This window comes from Octopus bimaculoides, chromosome 1 (genome assembly GCF_046866305.1).
Source record: "Octopus bimaculoides isolate indiv1 chromosome 1, ASM4686630v1, whole genome shotgun sequence".
NCBI classification, from domain to species: Eukaryota; Metazoa; Mollusca; class Cephalopoda; order Octopoda; family Octopodidae; genus Octopus; species Octopus bimaculoides.
The window spans coordinates 89070271-89092290 of NC_142928.1; the positions used below are offsets into that span (position 1 = coordinate 89070271).

The window sequence follows — 22020 nt, forward strand, 5'->3', positions numbered from 1 at the left end:
CAGGACACAGTCGTGTGTCGATAAGCCAGCTGGAGGAGATGTCCTCCTGGGGCTAAAAGCAACAGTAACATCCACCCCTAGGGGTCAGCCACACTTAAGTGGCAATATACTACACTTTATCGTGCAGTTACTGTTAATACTTCATTTAGAGAATTAACATATATATATATATATATATATATATATATATATATATATATATTATCTATCTTATTGTAGAACATAATTAGTGTATTATTGTATAGTGATTTAGAATCGGTCAATTTATAAAAACTTCAATACTTTTTAAATGTGAATTAACCGCAAACTTTTGTTGATAGTATTTTATTAAAATAAATGTATTGAATATTTATTTTATTCTGAGAATATATAAGCAAAATTTCATAATTTTTGCTGATGATGGAAATATGATGATGAATGAAACCGGAACGGAAGTACTTCCGAATTGATTTGCTTAACCGTTTCCGGTTTAATGATCAAAGATGGCGTTAATGGAAGTTTGCGGTTTCTCAACCGACTTCGGAAGAGATAATTTCTCATTGTCTAGTGGACCATTTGGCTCGAATTCACTGACTAATAATGTTCTTTACTCATCAGACCATTTTACGATTCCTGAAAATTTTGATGTAAGTCTCATTTTCTATTATTACCTGGGTACATTTTGAAAGAAGAAAAACCGCTTCATCATGTTGGCTGAATGTATATACAGACACTGTCATATAGTATACATTATATATTTGAGTCTACACAGTTAACATTTCATATATATATATATATATAGCTTTAGTTTGAATTATATTCTGTTTAGATTAGATTGTACTATGCTTTTATCAAAAATATATTAATCCTATTTAGCACTCTTTTGAAATATCTATTTGTTCATTCTGTTGTGTCTGGGGAGAGTCATTTTCTTATTGTGCCTTAAAATTTAACACACTCACACTCCCAGATACAACAGAATATACTTCAACACACGAAATCACCTAAAAAATCTTGCAAACCAAATCCAAAAACGAAATATTTGTTCATTGAAATAAATCTTTTTAATGATTTCATGTAGGATACTGCGTACATAGCTTTCGCAGACCATCCGGGTTAGGTGACACTGATGCAGTTGATGTTTATCATGGACAACTTTTAGTTGGAAATTCTCTGTATACTTTGATGAAGGAGGAACTGGATATGTTGGTTAATGTGGGAACTTCGCACGAGAGTGGGGCGAGAATAGACAATATGAGTGACGATAGGAAGAGGTACGGGCAAGAGAGGTCGGTTTTGGGATGGTAAATGATCAATAACTCCGTGGAGTAGAGGCTGTTGTAGGTATAGAAGAGGCACAGGCAATATCACACGTATGTTCTGGAAGTTGGAGTGTGTTGGTGACCATGCCAGTGTGTTGTATGTCTTTTGTTTATTTGGATGCAGTTAAGATGTACATGTAATAGCATCACCGTCTCAGATGTGAGAGTAGTATCCCATTGTGGGCCTCACTTGAGCTTTGTAGAATGTTGAGAGTTCAAATAATTTTTAGCTCTGAAAAGGAAGTAATTTTGGGGGATGAAGGTTTTGTTATTTAACTTCAAGTGAGTTTAGTTGCCTTGTTTAGCTCAAGTGACTGAATATGTATCAACACTTAGCAACCTGTTTGCGGGCAGATTGGTGCTGAAAGTAAAGCAAATAGTGAATATTGAAGCTTTATCTGCAAGGATATTTTCTGTTTACAGAGCCACATTGTTACATAGCCCCAGATCCTGTCTGATTGAGCAGTCCTTTGGCTAACTTAACTAAGCTACTCAGTCAAATAAGCTAAGTGCAACCTACAGTTTATTTTTCCAGTTGTATCATGCTTTTGCCTTGATTAAAAAAAAAAATTCTACACCCTGACATTCAGTCATGAATAAATATTGAGTGCAGTAGAACAGTCAAGGCATGTAATCTTTCCATTTCTGTACAACCCCATAAATGCTGGCGTTGGTAAAATAGAATCAACCAGAGCATACCTGCATTACATTGTTGGTGTGCATTCCAACTTGATACTAATAAGATTGATATTACAGCTATTTTTTGTGAGTATGCATTTTTTAATGCTCATCTGGGCTGAGTGGAAGAAATACGAGGGTGAGTCAAAAAGTAATACCATTTTGTTTAGGACAGGTATAATTACCAACACAGGAACATGTATCATACATCAAAATGAAGCTGGTCCTCTGTGGATCACATCCCTACTTCTCAACATAGTCACCGTTTCTCTCAATAGCAATGTTCCACCTTTGAATGAGAGCATTTATCCCTGCCCTGTAAAATTCTGTTGACTGTTCTTTGAGCCACATCTTCACTACAGTTTTCATTTCCTTGTCACTGGACTATCATCTCTTCGGCCCCCTGAAAGAGGTTTTGAGAAGCAAACATTATTCCAGTGATGTGGAAGTGAAAACTGTAGTGAAGAAGTGACTCAAAGAACAATCAACAGATTTTTACGGGGCAGGGATACATACTCTCATTCGAAGGTGAAACATTGCTATTGAGAGAAACAGTGACTATGTTGAGAAGTAGGGATGTGATCTGCAGAGGACCAGCTTCATTTTAATATATGATACATGTTTCTGTGTTGGTAATTATACCTATCCTAAACAAAATGGCATTACTTTTTGACTCACCTTCGTAACATTTTTAGCATGCTGTTTGTGTGGAGATAGTTCTGATCAGTAACTTGAGCTTGCTTATAAGGTAAGAGAACTTGCAGACTATCGATTCCGGTGCAAAACTGGACTTATTCTATCAACTCTAAAAGGATGAAAGGCGAAGTCAACCGTGGCTGAATTTGAACTTAGAAAAAATGTTGCTATGAAGTTTGTCCAACATGCTAATGATTCTGCATGCCTCCTTTTTGTTAACTATATTGCTGATATAAATGAATGAGTAGTTTTTCATTTTTAATAGCTTAGTCAGAAGAAGAAGCACAGTGCCTGTGACCGTTTTGCAGGACCTCTAAGACTGGTGGAAGAAAGCGATGAAGATTTTTAAGTCTTTAAACTGGACATCTGGTCTGTATGTTTCCATCAATATTGCTACAATGCATCTGAAGATTTGGCATACTCTGCCTACCCAGAAGGCTTATATTTATCCAAGTCTGTGATAGAAGACATTGGCTCAATGTGGCATTCTGTGGGATCAACAAACCCAGTCCATGTAATTGTGAAGGGAACTTATTAACCACATGCCATCTCATGCCTGTGCTTATTTAACAGCAGGAAAGGCATCCCGCTATAAAGTCAGTTAATTCACAATATGCAGTAGATAACTTTTTGCAGAACTCTTCCTATCCAGAATTGCACAGTAAAAATGGATGTTCAATGAGAATAAAACCAAACAATGTTTTGGTTTACAATTTATATTTAAAATGATTCTTTTAAATTACATTGATGTTATTTGTTTTGCAAAATTCTTGATGGGAATAAGCAGGACAAGAGGAGACACATGGGACAGAGAGTCACTGATGAGGTCACAGAATGTGTGACAAAAGAACTTTGATAGACAAATTAAAAATAACATGAATATAAATTAAAAGTGAAGAGCCAATAAATTGAAAAAAAAAATAATCATCCCCAAGTATATCAATATCTTTTAAATTATTTTCACTGAAATTTTCTGTTTCTTTAGCCTGTTGAAAACCTGAAGCAGTTTACTGATGAAAAAAGTCCAGTAAAGATTCACTTTAATCATGGAACTACTACATTAGCATTCAAGTTTCAACATGGTGTCATTGTTGCTGTGGATTCCCGGGCTACGGCTGGTGCCTATATTGGTTAGTAGAAGAATACGTATTTCGTGTGTAAACTTTTTTTTCACTTTTTGACTGGCAAATAATTTAACTATTAAGTAAAGTGGTGATGTTCTGAACGATGTATCTGAAATATTTAAAATTAATTGAAATTTTCCTTGGAGAAAAAGGAAAAAAATTTGAAGTAATTGTTAGTAATACTCAAAAAATAGAGGGGAGATAATTTCAAGAAAATAAGAATTAATTTTCCGAAATCAATTTAGTCTGATTTTCAGGCAAAGGGACAACTATAGACATGTTTCATTCTTTTTGAACTTCATCAACATAATATAACTTCTTTGGTTGCTTTGAATTGTTGACAATAACTTTTACATATAGCAAAAATTTATGATTGTCTTCTTTTTTGACAGTTTAAATGAGCTTAGGGAAATAACTCAAGTGAGTCAATAGCATGTATTGAGATAAAGTTAAGAGATGTTGTACTGAGCAGCATACATAAAATATTCATCAGTTGAAATTTCCCTCTTTAATCAATGTTTTTGATAGATGTTTACTTTATTATACTTTTGTATTTGTATGTGATTTGTTTATCCTTTGAGCAGACTTCTTGAAAGAGGTTACAATCATATCCTATCTTTTTTCCAGACACAGTCCATCCAATTATTTAGGTTATAGAGTGTGATTTAGCTGCCATTATTAGTAGGTCAATTGTTTGTGTAGCAAGTGTTAATTATCTCATTTATATATTTGTATCTTGTAATGACACACTAATAGTGCACTTTTGACAAGGCTCATTGTTAATTTTGTAGAGGATGATTATCATCAATTGCACTAATTCCAGTATATTTTTGGTACTTACTGAGACCTTTGGAGGTTTGCTGTGCTTGAGAAGACTTGTCAGGCCAAGCGAAATCATAGTTGTGGGCTGTGCCAGTGACACAAGACACCCATGATGGTGATATGTAAAAGGCACCCACTACGTTCTTAGAGTGGTTGGTGTTAGGAAGGGCATCCGGCTGTAGAAAGCAAGCCAAAATCAGACTGGAACCTGGTACAGCTCTCCAGCTTACCAGTTACAGTTGAACCATCTAACCCATGCCAGCATAGAAAACGGACGCTAAAATGATGATTCTATGAATTGTTTGAATGATATAGGTAAAGTCACCTTCTGCGGTTTGAACTAAATATGTTAAGTGATAGTAATATCTACTATGTGGCATCTACACTAATGCTATATCATTCCTAAAAAGTCTGCTGTGACTCCCATTAGAATCTACATCTACATAGAAGTAGAGTGACCAGTGGAGAGAGTACAATATGTCCAGGCTGTCACAGTGCACCACTTATGATTCAGCACTACCTGTTCAAGTGACTACATGCAAGCTGTAAAACTGCTTGACTAAGGCTGATCCTTCAGATCATATTACAAGCCCTGCATTGTGTTCCCACCAAAGATAATAGTACATAATTTTGTATATATTTTATTGACCATAGAGGAATAAAAGGCAAAATCAGACTAAGAAAGGTTTGAACATAGAATAAAAATATATATTGTCAATGCAAGTGTAGTTTTATGGTAAGAAGTTTGCTTCTCAACTACATAGTTCTGGGTTCAATCCCACAGTGTGGCGCTTTGGGTAGATGTCTTCTACTATAGCCACTGGCAAACCAAAGCCTTTTGAGTGGATTTGGTAGACAAAAACTGAAAGAAGCTGGTCATGTGTGTGTGTATATCTGGTGCCTTGCTGTTCTCAAGAAGACCCATTCACTATGGTGGAATTGATACCAGTGCTGGTGCCATATAAAAAGCACTTGTGCTAGTGACATGTTAAAGGTACTGGTACTACATAAAAAGCACTCAGTGCAGTCTGTAAAGTAGCTGGCATTAGGAAGGGCATCCAGCTGTACAAACCATGCCAGAACAGACAATGGAGCCTGGTGCAGCCCCTGGTCTTAGCAGCTCCTGTCAAACCATTCAGCCCATGCCAGTATGGAAAACAACTGTTAAATGATGTGTGTGTGAGTTACTGTCTCCCTGCCTTGACATTGCATGGTAGTTGGCAATGAATATCTCCATCATGCAGATAGTGTCCTTTATTTTCAGTCTTCTTGGTTGCAAAGAAATATTACCTGACTTGGAAACAGGTAAGTGTTGGTTACAGGAAGGGCATCTGGTTGTAAAAAAATCTGCTTCAACAAAATTGCATGTGACTCATGCAAGCAAAGGAAAGTGGGCATTAAAGTGATGATGATGATGTGCTTTCTTTTCATGTTTTTAAAAAACAAAAATCACTTTATTGATATACTAAAAAATTTGTTCCTTTTTGTTTTTTCATTTAACATTTCTTAGATATTCATTTTTAATTGTAAAACCAAATGCTCTTGTTTTCTCTAGCTTCTCAAACTGTGAAGAAAGTGATAGAAATCAACCCATACTTATTGGGTACCATGGCCGGAGGAGCTGCTGATTGTTCCTACTGGGAACGTGTCCTTGCCAGACAGTGCAGGTATAGCTTTCATTTTGTTTTTTTGAAATCTTCTCCTTTTGGTACCATTTTAATCACAATGAAGATTTTCACCACAGTACACAAATCAAAATTCCTGCAGATGCAATAACAATGATCGGTGCAAAACTACCAGGGGAAATAATTTATTAGAATTGAAATTAATCAGCAATATCTGAATTTAGTAAAAAAAAAGGGGCATAAAATATGAATATAGCAAATAATCCTTTAGGGTGTACATATTTTTGTATCGTTTGAAAATTAATATTTCATTTATATCATTGAAAATGTTTATCGTTTTGTGTTCCAAATTTGTATAATATTTGCATGTTTAATATATTTTATTCACTATAAATTTCATTTGATTTCCTTCGATATTATCAGTGTAATGGCAATTTTACTGAAATTTTTTAGGGGTGTACATACTTCTGTGAGATACTGTATATATATATATATATATATATATATATATATATATATATATATATATATATTTTGTGCTTGCATGGGCTGGATAAATATGTTATATTGTTTTACAGCAGGTTCTGTTATTTTAAGGAACCTCTTATTCCATATGACTTTGAAAATATGAAGTGACTGGACAGTTTGCTTAATGGAGAAACTGACAATGCATACACATGCAAGTACCCATCAACACAAATACACACCCACAATGATCATCTTTTAGTTTCTTCCCAGCAAATTCATTCTTGAGGTTTTGGTCGGCCTGGGGCTATAATAAAAAAAAACACAAGGTGCTGTGTGATGGAACTGAACCTGAAACCACATGGTTGGGAAGCAAACTTTGTTATACAACCACAGTATCAACAACTATCCATCAAATCTACAACTGAAGTTGTGTCCCATTAAGACTTCTGAGTCTAGCATTGATAACTGTCTTGACAACCACTGCATCCATTTGTCTCTCAGACTTACAAGTTTGAGAAATATGGAAATGAAATGAGAACTGCTCATAACACTGTGTATTTAAAAGATTTAATGGCTGTTATGTTGAGTTACTTCATCATTGGCTAAATGTTCACGAGTTCAAGCTTCAGTATTACAGCTACTGCATTACATTGTTGAGCTGATTAAATCATTTATAACTACTTCCTTTCTACATAAGATTAAGCTTTATACTAGTGAAAATGAAGCCAATCAACATTCTTCTTACAGGATCTATGAACTAAGGAACAAGGAACGTATATCTGTGGCTGCAGCATCCAAATTGCTTGCCAATATCTTGTACAATTACAAAGGAATGGGTCTCTCTCTTGTAAGTTGTTTTATATTTTCCTTTTCCTTCTCCTCTTCTGTTTTTACTGTGTAATTATGTAATATGTTTAATATGCATTCAGTTTTGATTATGAGTAATATGCATTCAGTTTTGCCTGCAAGGGCATTTAGGGAATGAATAACAGATGGTGGGTGAAAAGGGCCTTGAGTTGGTTGTGGGAAGTAAGTTTGGAAGAGGTAAATGAAAAGCGGAATGGGAAATAGTTCAAAGATACTTAAGATGGTTTGGTCTCAAAAAAAAATAACTTGGCACTGGTATCTCAAAGTGATCTTGTATTAAAGACTTGTCTGACTGATGGTAGTTTGGACAAAAAAAAAAAAACTTCAAAAAAGTGTTCAAACAAATAAATTGTTTTTCAGTTAAAATTTGAAAAGTTTGAAAGTAAAATGCCATAGTTTAAAATTCTTGTATTTTTGTGAAACTTACAGCCCTTGGCTCTGTTAGTTGTGGAGCTCCAAACCAGCCTGATCAAGCTGACCTATGATTAAAACCATTTGAGTAATGACTCTCCAATCGATTTTTGTTCTTTTTGTTTTTTTGGATTAGTGTATCATGGACTACACTATCCAGTATGTCATTTACATGATGGTAAAGAATAGTTTAAGGGAAATTTGGCTGGCTATAGTTTCTCACTGAAATATCATGTAGAAACCCTCTTGGAGTAATTTCAGTCCACCCAATTTTCATAATTGTTGTTGACTCTTTTTGCCAACAAAGAGGAAATGGTCTTTGCATCACTAATTTGGACTTATTTGGTGAAAACTGAAATTTGTATCTCTTAACATTTCAATTAAATTTATTGGGCTATATTTCCAGTTTCTCACCTTATATTTTATAATTAAAATTTTCTCAGGGAATTCAAGTACTTAATAAAACCAGTGTGTGTTGTAGTAATCTCTGGCTTGCAAGCATGTTTCATTTGTATTTCATTACTGTGTGTGAAGCTGTGATAACAGTTGGTATTTAATGAGCTCAGTAATTAATGCCTAAATCTATGGACATACTCTCCCAGTATTTATTTGCCTTATTTGATAGTTCTTCATATAGACGCGTTTCATGTTTTCTCTACAAACTACATACAAGCCCCTCTGGGCTTTCTTTTGGATGTGAATATGGGATCTCTGGTAATATCTCTATGATACTTATCACATGGCAATGACTTAGGATCAATTTCCAATATATTTCATCTCACCATGGCACCTTGCTATCGGTTTTGAGTGTAGCATTTAGAATTTGGCCAGCATTTAACACACATACATGGGTATTTTGATTGGGGTCAATTGCAGCTGCCACCTACAATTGCTTCCTGTGTAAAGGAGAGAGAGAAAGAAAGAGTACTGAGAGATAGGGGAGAAGGTGAATATTCTCTTTAAGGGTATATTTCCCCAAAACTATACTGTGTTCAGCATGAAAGTGGAAAGTAGGTGGCATTAAGCAGTTATTCTTATAGCACATTTGTTGAGCTGCATGTGCTATCATACTATTCACTGCTCCTTGCTAGTACAGTCTCTTGTTAGTCTGTGGCAGCTTATTTGATGCCAAAAGTCTATTCTATTAGCCAATGAGTCATTCAGTAGGAATTATTTAGTCAGGCCTTTTCATAAGCATGTAAATATGGCAACCCACTGCAAAAAATAACTTTGTGATTTTGTGGATATTTATTAATTTTAGTTTTAAAATATCTGTATCTTAGTATATTCTTGATTCTTTTTTATTCTCTATTTTTTCTTTTTTTTAGGGAACCATGATTTGTGGATGGGACAAAAAGGTATATATTAAGTTGTTTTTTTTCTTTTGATACTTTTAAATTCAAAAAGTGAAATGACTGAGTTGAAAGTGTCAGCCTACCTCTTCATGGGCTTATACCTGCTGCTAGCCCTTGGATGTTTCTTAAATCCCTGTTCTTTCTTAGCTGTAAATAGAGGAACACTGAACCTTACAAAGGAGATGACAGAGGACTGAGATATGTGGTGCATTGCCTTATTCAAGAAGACCCGCCCATCACAACAGAATTGTGATTCTAAAAACAAGGTGCCATGTGAAAGCTTTGGTGTAGTTGCTGGTGCCACTTAAAAAAAAACAGGATTTCATTGTTCATAATTAGTGGTGTGCATTATATATATATATAGATGCATATTATGCATGAAAAAATATATTTGTTCATTTAAGGATTATTTTACAGTCTATGAATATTGTTACTGGCAGTTATTCATATATATTAATATTTTTTATGTATTACATATAATTCTTTTTTATTTACTTTCAATATGATTTCTTTTTTTCTGATTAGGGTCCTGGATTGTACTATGTAGATAATGATGGTGAGCGAATGAGCAATGAAATGTTCTCTGTTGGGTCTGGTTCCACACATGCTTATGGTGTTATGGACAGTGGGTACCGGTTTGACTTAACAGAAGAGGAAGCATACGAACTGGGGAAGCGAGCCATTTACCATGCTACTTACAGAGATGCATTCAGTGGTGGTGTTGTCAATTGTAAGTATTATGTTTATATGCATAACTGTGGTCAGTTGTTCAGCATGTCAGGCTCGCATTGCCACAATGTTTCTCGTTTATTATATTTTTATTTTTGTTATTTGCTATTTGAGACTAATTTTTGCCATTCTATCCTGAATGTTTCATACAGATTTTTTTTTTGATCAGTTGGTTTTAATTAGCTATTTCTTTCAGTAGTTGATCTGTTACAACCAGTTTGTAAACGTGACAAGCAGAGTTATGTACCTTGGGCATGATGCAATGACTAAGGTATAAGCAAATAAGAACTGCAGTCCAAGGGAATTAGATGTAATCTGTGCTCTGCAAAAGCCATTTGGTAAAATTCACAAATTTGGACAAGCTAATATCTCTACAGTATTAAGTTGGAATTGGCATAATATATTTGGCAGTGTATAATTTTCACTCTTAGCAGCCTGAAATATGAACATATCTCTTTGGGAGAATATACTATTAAATTCCAAGTAGCTGTAGATTTAATGATAAAGTATTGTAATCCTCTTTAAATTGAAACATGAACTAACGAGGGAGCCTCTACTTGGTCGTTTGATCTGCTAGAAATAGCACCCATTCCCCTCCTCAAATTAGACTCTACTGTCTTAAAAGAGGAAAAACTGATTGGATAACATCAAGGAAGAAAATGATGGGATGATCTTCAGTGAAACACTTTTGATTATAGGTTTGCTTGTTCAAGGCTGGTCTAAGACTAAATGACATCTTCATTTAGATTCAGTTGCTGCCAGTAAGTAAGTGTAAGTGGTCTGTATTTAGTTTATGAACTCTTAAAACTAGATACAATTTAGACTGTTTTACATCACTGTCTTAACCAACTATAGCTATTATCTCCATCGATCAGAGATGACTTTTTGTCTGCACCTCTTTGTGCAGTCCTGGGCAAGTTTTTTTTTTTTTGTGGAAGATTGACAGTTGCCCATGCATGCATGACTCCACTCTTCATGCCACCATTATTGGCTGAGTGAAAGACCACTGCTTTAAGGCTGACACAGCTTGGTACCAGTGTTGCTCTTAGAACATTAAGGGCTGGAAAAAATAACACAAGGTATATTGTGTGACATTCTAACAAGTGCTATAAGTCACAGACCTGGATTGTTACTTTTTATTGATTCTGAAAAGAAGAAAAGTAAAATTGACCTCTGCAGTACTTGAACTCAGCATGCAGATTGTTGGAGCAGATATTATGAGGTATTCTGTTCAATGTTCTAATGATTCTGTCAGTTTGCTATCTTTACTAGTTTACTAACTATATACGTTTACCTCATGTTTGGAGGCAATATGAGTTCACATGTGGTCCCTGGTCACATGCATACATGTGGGATAGTGTGATACCTAGCAAGTTAGTTTTTGTTTGTGGCAGATGTTCAGGTGCAATAAAGACTGCAAACAAACAGGAAACAACTTCTATTTCATTCCAGGGTGAAAAACTAGAGGTAGTCGATAGCTTCCGCTATCTGGGCGACCAAGTTAGTAGTGGGGGTGGGTGCGCTGAAAGTGTAGCTGCTAGAATAAGAATAGCCTGGGCAAAGTTTAGAGAGCTCTTACCCCTGCTGGCGACAAAGGGACTCTCACTCAGAGTAAAAGGCAGACTGTATGACGCATGCGTACGAACAACCATGCTACATGGCAGTGAAACATGGGCTGTAACTGCTGAGGACATACGTAAGCTCGCAAGGAATGAAGCCAGTATGCTCCGTTGGATGTGTAATGTCAATGTGAATACCCGTCAGAGTGTAAGTATCTTGAGAGAAAAGCTGAACATTAGAAGCATCAGTTGTGGCGTGCAAGAGAGACGATTGCGTTGGTATGGACATGTGGTGAGAATGGAGGAGGATAGCTGCGTGAAAAAGTGCCACACCCTAACAGTTGAGGGAACCCGTGGAAGAGGTAGGCCCAGGAAGACCTGGGCTGAGGTGGTGAGGCAAGACCTTCGTACATTGGGCCTCACCGAGGCGATGACTACTGACCGAGACCTTTGGAAATGTGCTGTGCGTGAGAAGACCCGGCAAGCCAAGTAAGATCGTTGCCAGTGCCCCTGGACTGGTTCTTGTGCGGGTGGCACATGAGATGCACCATTTTGAGCGTGGCCGTTGCCAGTACCGCCTGACTGGCTCCTGTAGGATTTTCGAGCGAGATCGTTGCCAGTGCCCCTGGACTGGCTTGTGCGGGTGGCACATAAAAGACACCATTTCGAGCGTGGCCGTTTTCGTGCGGGTGACACGTAAAAGCACCCACTACACTCTCTGAGTGGTTGGCGTTAGGAAGGGCATCCAGCTGTAGAAACTCTGCCAAATCAGACTGGAGCCTGGTGTTGCCATCCGGTTTCACCAGTCCTCAGTCAAATCGTCCAACCCATGCTAGCATGGAAAGCGGACGTTAAACGATGATGATGATGATGATGATAACAGCTCATCTTGCTAGTGATTGTCCACCGTCACAGAGAATTCATTGATCAAGTCATCATCATCATCGTCGTTTAACGTTCGCTTTCCATGCTAGCATGGGTTGGACGATTTGACTGAGGACTGGTGAGCCAGATGGCTACACCAGGCTCCAATCTGATTTGGCAGAGTTTCTACAGCTGGATGCCTTTCCTAACACCAACCACTCCGATTATTGAAACAGATGTAGCCTGGGTTTGAACCAGGTTCTAGAGACATGCTTTAACAAAAGCTAAGGGGTACCTTGTTCCTGGTGGTCTTCAGACATGCTGGACACCAACCCAGAATTTTTGAGGGCCTGTGCTATTGCTAGATAGTTGTTGAACCTGCTCTAGGTTCATCTGTCCTTTGGACAGGTTTTGTTTTTAGTCCTGCTGGGTTTCTTGCAACTCTCCTCACAAGGCAAGCCTAGTGGGGGTGCCTGTTTAGTTGCCAAAAGCCCAACCATGTAACAGGTTGTACTGGATTCCATGTCGTTAGTGACACTCATGAGAGACCGGAGATCATCTAAGGGGAGATAATGTCAAGAAATTAACTGCTCCAAGCGCAACTAATATATCTTGCTCATCACAGCTACATAACTCTTAGAATATTTTATTAAGTTGATGTGGATGTGTTAATGAATTGCTGAGCTTGTATCCTGCTGTAAGAATTGCATTATGTTCACTTGTTTTAGATGACAGCAGTTGAGGCCTACATACTCTTTACCTGGTTTCAACCATTGAGCTGTAATCACGAAGAGACCTCTCTCTCTCTCTCTCTCTCTCTCTCTCTCTCTCTCTCTCTCTCTCTCTCTCTCACACTCTCTCTCTCTCTCACACATACACACGCACACACTATCTCTCTCTCTCTCTTTGAACTTCCACTTAGTTTCTGTCTTCTAAATTCATTCACAAATCATTGGTTAATCTGAGGTTATGATAGAAGACACTTGCCCAAGGTGCTGCACAGTAGGACTGAACCCAAAGCCATGTGGCTGCTCAGCAAGGCCTAATATACTGAGATATTGTCTGGTGTGCTAATGTTCTACCAGTCTGTTGCCTTTCATATGTTTCTTTATAATTTTGTTGTAAAATGAAACAATGGATAACAATTTCTAGCATTTATTTTCATATTATTTCTTGTTTTAAACCATATTGTAGATGTAATGACATGCTTTTTTGTATTTAACCCTTTACCATTCGTATTACTATGTCAAATATAATACTTATGTTATTCACATTATTTTTAATTAATCATGCATAATCTCATAGCTTTGAGGTTTTCAGGATGTGATTGTAGAAATGACATTGGCAGGTAGGTGTGAGAGATCAGATCTGTCCTATTTGAACATAAAACAAGTAGAATATTTTGGCCAGATATGGCTGGTTTAAATGCTAAAGGGTTACTGGCCATATCAAACCCAGATATTCTTCCCGTTTTAGATTCACACCAACCACATCTGACCTCACACTTACCCTACAATATCATTCTAATAATATACACTCATCATCATTTAACATCTGTTGTCCATGCTGGCATGGGCTGGATGGTTTGACCAGGGCTGGTAAGCTGAGGGGCTGCACCAGACTCTAGTCTGATTTGGCAGAGTCTGGATGCCCTTCCTAACACCAAACACTGTAACAGGTGTTTTTATGTGCCATGGGCATGGGTGCTAGTTGCATGACACTAGTATCTGCCATGACTATGGTTTCACTTGGCTTGATGCATCTTCTCAAGCACAGCATATTGCTAAAGGTCTCGATCATTTGTCATTGGTTCTGTGAGACCCAATGCTTGAAAAGTGTTTCCTATATACCACTGGCATGGGTGCTAGTTATGCGACCCCGGCATTGGCTACATTTGTTCTCATCCAGTGCTTGAAAGGTGTTTTTTACGTGCCACCAGCATGGGTGCTAGTTATGTGACACCAGCATTGGCCATGACTACGAATTCACTTAGCTTGACAGGTCTTCTCAGGCACAGCATATCACCAAAGGTCTCGGTCACTAGTCATTATCTCCTTGAGGCCCAACGTTTAAAGATCATGCTTCACCATCTCGTCCCATGTCTTCCTGGGTCTACCTCTTCCACAGGTTCCCTCCTCAGTTAGAGATCAACACTTCTTTACACAGCTGTCCTTGTTCATATGCATCACATGACCACACAATAACACCATCAAAATCTCAAAGACCGAAGATAATACGTAATTCATTCAAAATAATGTGAATAAATAAGCATCAAATCTAATGGAGTAATCTGAATGCTGAAGAGTTAAAACTCTTTACTACTTGTTTCGGAAATGGTCAGACATCATTCTTTGATAATCCAGCATTTTCTGTATCTTTGCAAGTGTCTGATCCTGTGGGTACTAGATTCAAGAGTTTCTATATTCTCTTTTTGTCTGAATCCACAAATCTATATATCATCTAAATTGGTTTGCAACTTTAAAAAAAATGTTTTTTTTTTCATTTCTGCAGTGTATCACATGAAGAAGACTGGCTGGGAGTTTATATCACATACCAATGTATTAGACTTGCATTACAAGTATGAAGCTGAAAATAAAAAGCCTCTTGCTCAGGGAAGCAAATAACTTTCTTTTCATACAACAGTGATCAGTAATTCATTATAGTTTTTCTCTGTAATTTGATTGTTGTTCTCAATAAATATCTAATCACATGGATACTCTCAGGAGATCTAATCACACAAAGTTTTCATTGTTTATGTATCTTTTATCCTTTATATCTTTTACTTGTCATTAGACTGGCCATGCTGGGGCACTGCCTTGAAGAATTTTTAGTTGAATGAATCGATCCCAGTACTTACCTTTGTTAAAGTCTGATACCTATTCTATTTGTCTTTTTTGCCTAATTGCTAAGTTACAGGCTTGTAAACACACCAACACTAGTTGTCAAACAGTGGTGGAGGGATAAACACTGACACACACACACACGCGCGGTGGGCTTCTTTCAGTTTCCATCTACCAAAGCCACTCACATGGCTTTGGTTGTTGAGGAGCTATGATAAAATATACATGTCCAAGGTTCCACACTGGGACTGATCCTGGAACCATGTAGTTGGGAAGCAAGCTTCTTACCACAGCCATACCTGTGCCTATATATTTTTACCATTTTATCTTTTAGCTTTTACTTGTTCCAATCATTGGACTGTAGAATTGACCCCAGTACTTATTTTTTTAAGCCTGGGACTTTGTGGATCTCTTTTGCCAAACTATCAAGTTACAGGGATGTAAACAAACCAACTCTAGTTGTCAAGTAGTGGGGTACAAACACAGATACAAAGACACACACACACACACGTATATGATGGGCTTCCACACATTTTCTGTCTCCTAAATTTACTCGCAAAGCATTAGTTGGCCTGAGGCTACAGTGCTGAAGGTGGGACGGAATCCAGACCAAATGATTTCAAAGTGAGCTTCTTAACAACATAGCCATGATAAGATATACTCTTTTACTCTTTTACTTGTTTCAGTCATATGACTGCGGCCATGCTGGAGTACTGCCTTTAGTCGAGCAAGTCGACCCCGGGACTTATTCTTTGTAAGCCTAATACTTATTCTATCGGTCTCTTTTTTTGCCGAACTGCTAAGTGACGGGGACATAAACACACCAGCATCGGTTGTCAAGCAATGCTAGGGGGACAAACACAGACACACAAACACACACATATATATATATATATCATCATCATCATATATATATATATATATATATATATATATATATATATATATATATATACATGACGGGCTTCTTTCAGTTTCCGTCTACCAAATCCACTCACAAGGCTTTGTTACAACCGAATAACCTTATTTGTAACCACTTTCAAGTAGGGATGGATTTTGCTATTACCAGATGCTCTGAAAGTTGTGTGTTTCTCTAAATAGTAATGTTTGATCACAGTTGTCTTGGAACTCTCATCACGATTTGGTCACCAGTCCTAACCTTACAACCATTGTGCCTCATTTCTATGATTTAATTAAAACTAGCTCATGTGATAAACATTACACTGAATTTAAAGTTTTAAAACTTTATTATAAACAAATTTCACTTATATTAAACTATACAAAATACATTATACATGAGAAATAATTGTTAGCGACTGAAGCAGTACTAATACCAAGGGATAGTATTTGTCCCTACTTGAGGGTGGATGTTGTGTTGGAACACGGAGTACTTGTTATTTACTATGAGAGAAACTCTCATATTGGATTTTGACATTAGCCACGACTGATCTCACTCAGCTTGACAAGTCTTCTCAGAGCTTTGGCAATATACTGTGTTTGAGAAGACATGTCAAACCAATTGAGATTGCAGTCATGGCTAATGCTGGTGTTTCATAACTGGCACCTGCGCGAGCGACATCTAAAAAGCATCCACTACAATCATGGAGTGGATGGCGTTAGGAAGGGCATCCACCTGTAGAAACCTTACCAAATCAGATTGGAACCTGGTGCAGCTCCTTGGCTTACCAGTTTTCAGTCAAACCATCCAACCTATGCCAACATGGAAAATGGACGTTAAATGATGATGATGGAACATTGAGTGGGTTGGTATTTTACAGAAAATATAGTAAACTTCAGACGCAAGATAGCTGTAAAAATAACCTTGAAAAATTGGGCAAATACCCCTAGAAGATGGAAGAAAGTTGCCACCAGGTGGCTACAGAGAATCAAACTAGCTGCCTGCTAGTGATTTTTTTCTGTCTTCTAGTGTGTATTTACCCAATTTTTTTAGGCTGGTTTCACAGCTATCCTTTGTTTGAAATTTACTTTATTTTCTGTAAAAACTTTATACAGTTCTGTATTTAAGAGATGAGGAATTATATACATTATTTACATTTGATGGATATTTGTCCTCATCTTTGTTGTTAACACAATGTTTCGGCTGACATACCCTCCAGCCTTCATCAGGCGTCTTGGGGAAATTTCGAACCTGGGTTCTTATTCCTGAGGTATTTTTCGATTATTCAGGTCACTGCTTGGAATCTAACTCAGAATCTTGGGTTTAGTAGCTCACACTCTTAACCAATACGCCATATGCCCATGGGCAATTATGGAGTGAATTTTTAGGGTTTATAAATCTTTCCTCTTTCCTTAATACTGTTTCCCATATGTTACTCATATCTGCACTCAGTCTGCTTAGGAGGTTGTTGTGTCCTAGCATATGTGCTGCTGCTTTAACAACAAACAAGATGACAAATATCTATCAAATGTAAATAAAATAAACTTTATATTTGTATGATACTTTACTAGATATATAGCAACCTTTGATTTGCTGTTTCACTTTAGATATTGGTCTCTCTAAAAGCATTGAATACACTAAGCAGTATCTTGGTTTCTTACAATTTAATACAGAAGTTTAATTAATTACTTGTTAATTGTGCATGTCCTCTGTAAAATTTTCATTGAGATGTTTTATGTAGACAGGTGAACTGGATCATTAAGAAACACACTACTAGGTCAATAATTGCATATAAGAGTTGTTGGCCTTCCTTCTGGCTGGCAAGTTGACTCTCTGCCCAGAATATTAAAGATTATTAGAATTGTATGAACTTAGGTTGTTTTTTTTTTTTTTTGACCATCAACATTTTAAAATAAGATTGTTGAACACTTAGATACCCTTGATTTTAATTCCTAGTTCACTTTTTAACCACATGGTTTTAGGTTTAGTCCCATTGAGTGACACCTTGGACAAGTGTTTTCTATTATAGCCCTGGTCTGATCAAAGCTGTGTGAGTGGATTTGGTTGATGGAAACTGGAAGAAGCTGATTGTGTGTGTGTATATATATATATCTATGTGTGTGTATTTTTGTTTAATTTATTATCATCATTTAATGTCTGTGTCCATGCTAACATGGATTGGATGGTTTGATCAGGGCAGGTAAACTGAGAGGCTACATCAGACTCCAGTCTGATGTGGTATTGTTTCTATGGCTGGATGCCCTTCCTAATGCCAACCACTCTGAGAATGTAATCGGTGCTTTTACATGCAACCAGCACAAATGCCAGTTGTGTGACACCAGCATCTGCCATGACTATGATTTCACTTGGTTTGATGGGTCTTCTCAAGCACAGTATATTGCCAAAGGTCTTGGTCATTTGTCATTGCCTCCATGAGGCCCAATGCTTGAAAGGTGCTTTTTATATGCTACCGGCACAGGTGCCAGTTACGTGACACTGGCATTGACCACATTGCCTCCATGAGGTCCAATGCTCAACAGGTTTAATTTATTAATTTATATATTTCTATAACAAACTACTTAGCATAACATGAAATATATATAGATATAGGCGTGGCTGTGGTAAGAATCTTGCTTCCCAACCACATGGTTCTGGGGTCCCACTGCGTGGCACCTTGTGCAAGTGTCTTCTACTATAGCCTCAGATCAACCAAAGCCTTGTGAGTAGATTTGATAGATGGAAACTGAAAGAAACCTGTTGTATGTGTGTGTGTGTGTATATATATATATATATATATATATAACGTGAGTGTATCTGTATTTGCCCCACCACCATCACTGCTTGACAACCAATGTTGGTGTTTATGTCTCCCTAACCTAGCAGTTTGGCATAAGAGATCAATAAAATAAGTACTAGGCAAAAAACAAAAAGTGCTGGGGTTGATTTGTTTGAATAAAACCCTTCATGGCAGTGCTCCAGCATGGCTGCAGTTAATTGACTGAAACAAAAGAAAAGAAAAGAATATATATATATAGGTGATGAAAGTCACAGAGGGGGTCATAGCCCAACTAATGGGGGGAGAGAGTTAGTTTAGATGAGATGCAGTTTGGGTTTGTACCAGGGAGAAAGCACCACTGATGCCATATTTTTGGTAAGACAGCTGCAGGAGAAATACCTAGCCAAAGATAAACCTCTGTACTTGGCTTTTGTTGACATGGCGAAAGCCTTTGACAGGGTCCCTCGATCCCTTACCTGGTGGTCAATGTGGAAACTAGGGATAGATGAGTAGTTGGTGAGAGCTGTACAAGCCATGTACAGGGATGCTGTCATTAAGGTGAGGGTTGGCAATGAGTATAGAGAAGAATTCAGGGTACAAGTAGGGGTTCACTAAGGATCAGTCCTCAGTCCCCTCTTGTTCATCATAATCCTCCAGGCAATAACAGAGGAATTCAAGACAGGCTGCCCCCAGGAGCTCTTCTATGCTGATGACCTTGTTCTTATTGCTGAATCACTACCAGAACTAGAGAAGTTTTAGGTGTGGAAGCAAGGTGAAGAATCGAAGGCCCTTAGAGTTAACGTAGCAAAAACCAAAGTCTTAGTAAGTAGGATGGCGGACAAATCATAAATGCCTTCAGGTAGATGGCCCTGTTCAATCTGCAGAAAAAGTGTAGGTACAAACTCCATAAGATGTACCTGGTGTAAGCTACGGACACATAAGAGGTGCAGCAATATCAAAGGAAGGTTAATAGGGAAGATAGTTTTTGTGTGTGGAAGGTGCACATGTACAATAAACACCAGAAATGTACATCACATGCCAGGGGAAAAAACTAGAAGTAGTTGATAGCTTTCGTTATCTAGGTGATCAAGTCAGTAGTGGGGGTAGATACTCTGAGAGCATAACTGCTAGAATGAGAATAGGCTGGGTAAAGTTCAGGGAGCTCCTACCTCTGCTGGTAACAAAGGGCCTCTCGCTCAGAGTGAAAGGCAGACTGTATGATGCCTGTGTGTGAACAGCCATACTACATAGCAGTGAAACATGGGCTGTGATTACTGAGGACATGTGTAGGCTTGTAAGAAATGAAGCTAGTATGCTCTGCTGGATGTGTAATATCAGTGTGCATGCACGACAGAGTGTAAGCATCCTGAGAGAAAAGCTGGACGTAAGGAACATCAGATGTGGTAAGAGAGATGACTGTGCTGGTATGGTCATGTGATGTGTATGGATGAGGACAGTTGTGTGAAGATGTCACACTCTAATGGTGGAGGGAACCTGTGGAAGAGTTAGACCCAAGAAGACAGGAATTGAGGTGGTGAAGCATTATCTTCGAATGTTGGGGTTCACAGAGGCAATGACAAGTAACTGAGACCTTTGGAGATATGCCATGCTTGAGAAGACCTGTCAAACCAATTGAGATCGTAGTCATGACTGATGCTAGTGTCACATAACTGCCCCAGTATTAAAAGCACCCTTCAATCTTTGGGTGATATGCTGTGCTTGTGGAGACCTGTCAAACCGTGAAATTGTAGTTGTGGCTGATGCCTGTGCTGTCTGACTGGCACCTGTGCTAGTGGCACATAAAAAGGAACCATTCATGTGATGGGCCTCATGGAGGCAGTGATGTCATGCCAAGTGAGATCATAGTCATGGCCAATGCCAGTGTCACATAACTGGCCTGTTAAAGGCACCCTTCAATCATTGGGCGATATGTTGTGCTTGTAAAGACCTGTCAAACCAAGTGAAAACGTAGTCGTGGCCAATGCCAGTGCCATCTGGCTGGCATCTGTGCCTGTGGCATGTAAAAAGCACTATTTGAGCATTGGGCCTCATGGAGGTAGTGACAGGTAACCAAAACCCTTGGCGATATACTGTACTTGTATTGAGCTGTCAAGCCAAGTGAGACCATCATGGCTGGTGCTGGTGCATGTAAAACACACCCACTACACTCTCAGAGTGGTTGGCATTAGGAAGGGCATCCAGCCATAGAAACCTTGCCAAATCAGATTGGAACCTGGTGCAGCACCCCCGCCCCCAGCTTACTAGTTTTCAGTCAAACTGTCCAACCCATGCCAGCATGAAAAGCAGACATTGAACAGTGATGATAATGATGAGGATGATGATATATGTGTGTGTATATGTATAAATGTATTCATGTCTGTGTTGTATGTGTATATGTATTTGTGTCTCTTTGTAAATGAGATAGTTGTAAATGAGTGTCACCATTATACAAACAAGTGGTGTCATTTGTTTCCAGTCTTTTGTGAAAACATTTCCTGGGATATATTACCTTGCTTGGAAACAAGTAATGATGGTGATGTTGTAGAGTGTTTTCAGTGTTGCTTATTGCTATTTCTGCAATGGTTTCACAATCTCTGGTTTGAGCTGGCCACCTTTCTCTATTATGAAAAGACATTTACGTCTACCTGTCCCTCCATTTTAAAATCTTAAGCTGTTTACCCATTTTTTTCTTTTAGAACGTTGACTGCATCATATTGCTGAACTTAATAGAAATAGCAGCCAGATCTCACTCAAATCATTTTACAGGAAATACATTAAATAATGTAGTTTTAAATATCTAGCCCCCTCTCAAGAAAAATGGGATGGCCACAACTGGATTGTCTTTAATCATAAGTCTCCTCTATTGAGGTCAGCCGGGGCTAGATAACACCTTCGTTAGTTTGGGTGGCCTTCCAAGGTCTATGGATACTAGTTCTCCAACAATGACTAACTAATAAAAATAAAATATGTAAGTACCTCTTGTGGAAATCAGTTGAAATGTATTCAT

General features: G+C 37.9%; 1 protein-coding gene across 1 annotated transcript; it reads left to right on the forward strand.

The window, feature by feature from the left end:
• The first annotated feature begins 471 nt into the window (after nucleotides 1-471).
• Nucleotides 472-15240, forward strand: LOC106874018 (proteasome subunit beta type-5). Its single transcript, XM_014921576.3, has 7 exons — nucleotides 472-626; nucleotides 3661-3805; nucleotides 6177-6288; nucleotides 7462-7561; nucleotides 9321-9350; nucleotides 9873-10077; nucleotides 15011-15240. Exons 1-7 carry the CDS (start codon nucleotides 483-485, stop codon nucleotides 15121-15123), a joined length of 849 nt encoding a protein of 282 aa, XP_014777062.1. The 5' UTR covers nucleotides 472-482; the 3' UTR covers nucleotides 15124-15240.
• Nucleotides 15241-22020: the final 6780 nt, after the last annotated feature.

What these genes read in the sequence shown, in the direction of transcription:
- LOC106874018 (XM_014921576.3), top strand. Translation starts at nt 483, where the DNA reads ATGGCGTTAATGGAAGTTTGCGGTTTCTCAACCGACTTCGGAAGAGAT. An exon ending in CGATTCCTGAAAATTTTGAT is followed by an intron (nt 627 to 3,660) that starts GTAAGTCTCATT and finishes CTGTTTCTTTAG; the next exon opens with CCTGTTGAAAACCTGAAGCA. An exon ending in AAGGAATGGGTCTCTCTCTT is followed by an intron (nt 7,562 to 9,320) that starts GTAAGTTGTTTT and finishes TCTTTTTTTTAG; the next exon opens with GGAACCATGATTTGTGGATG.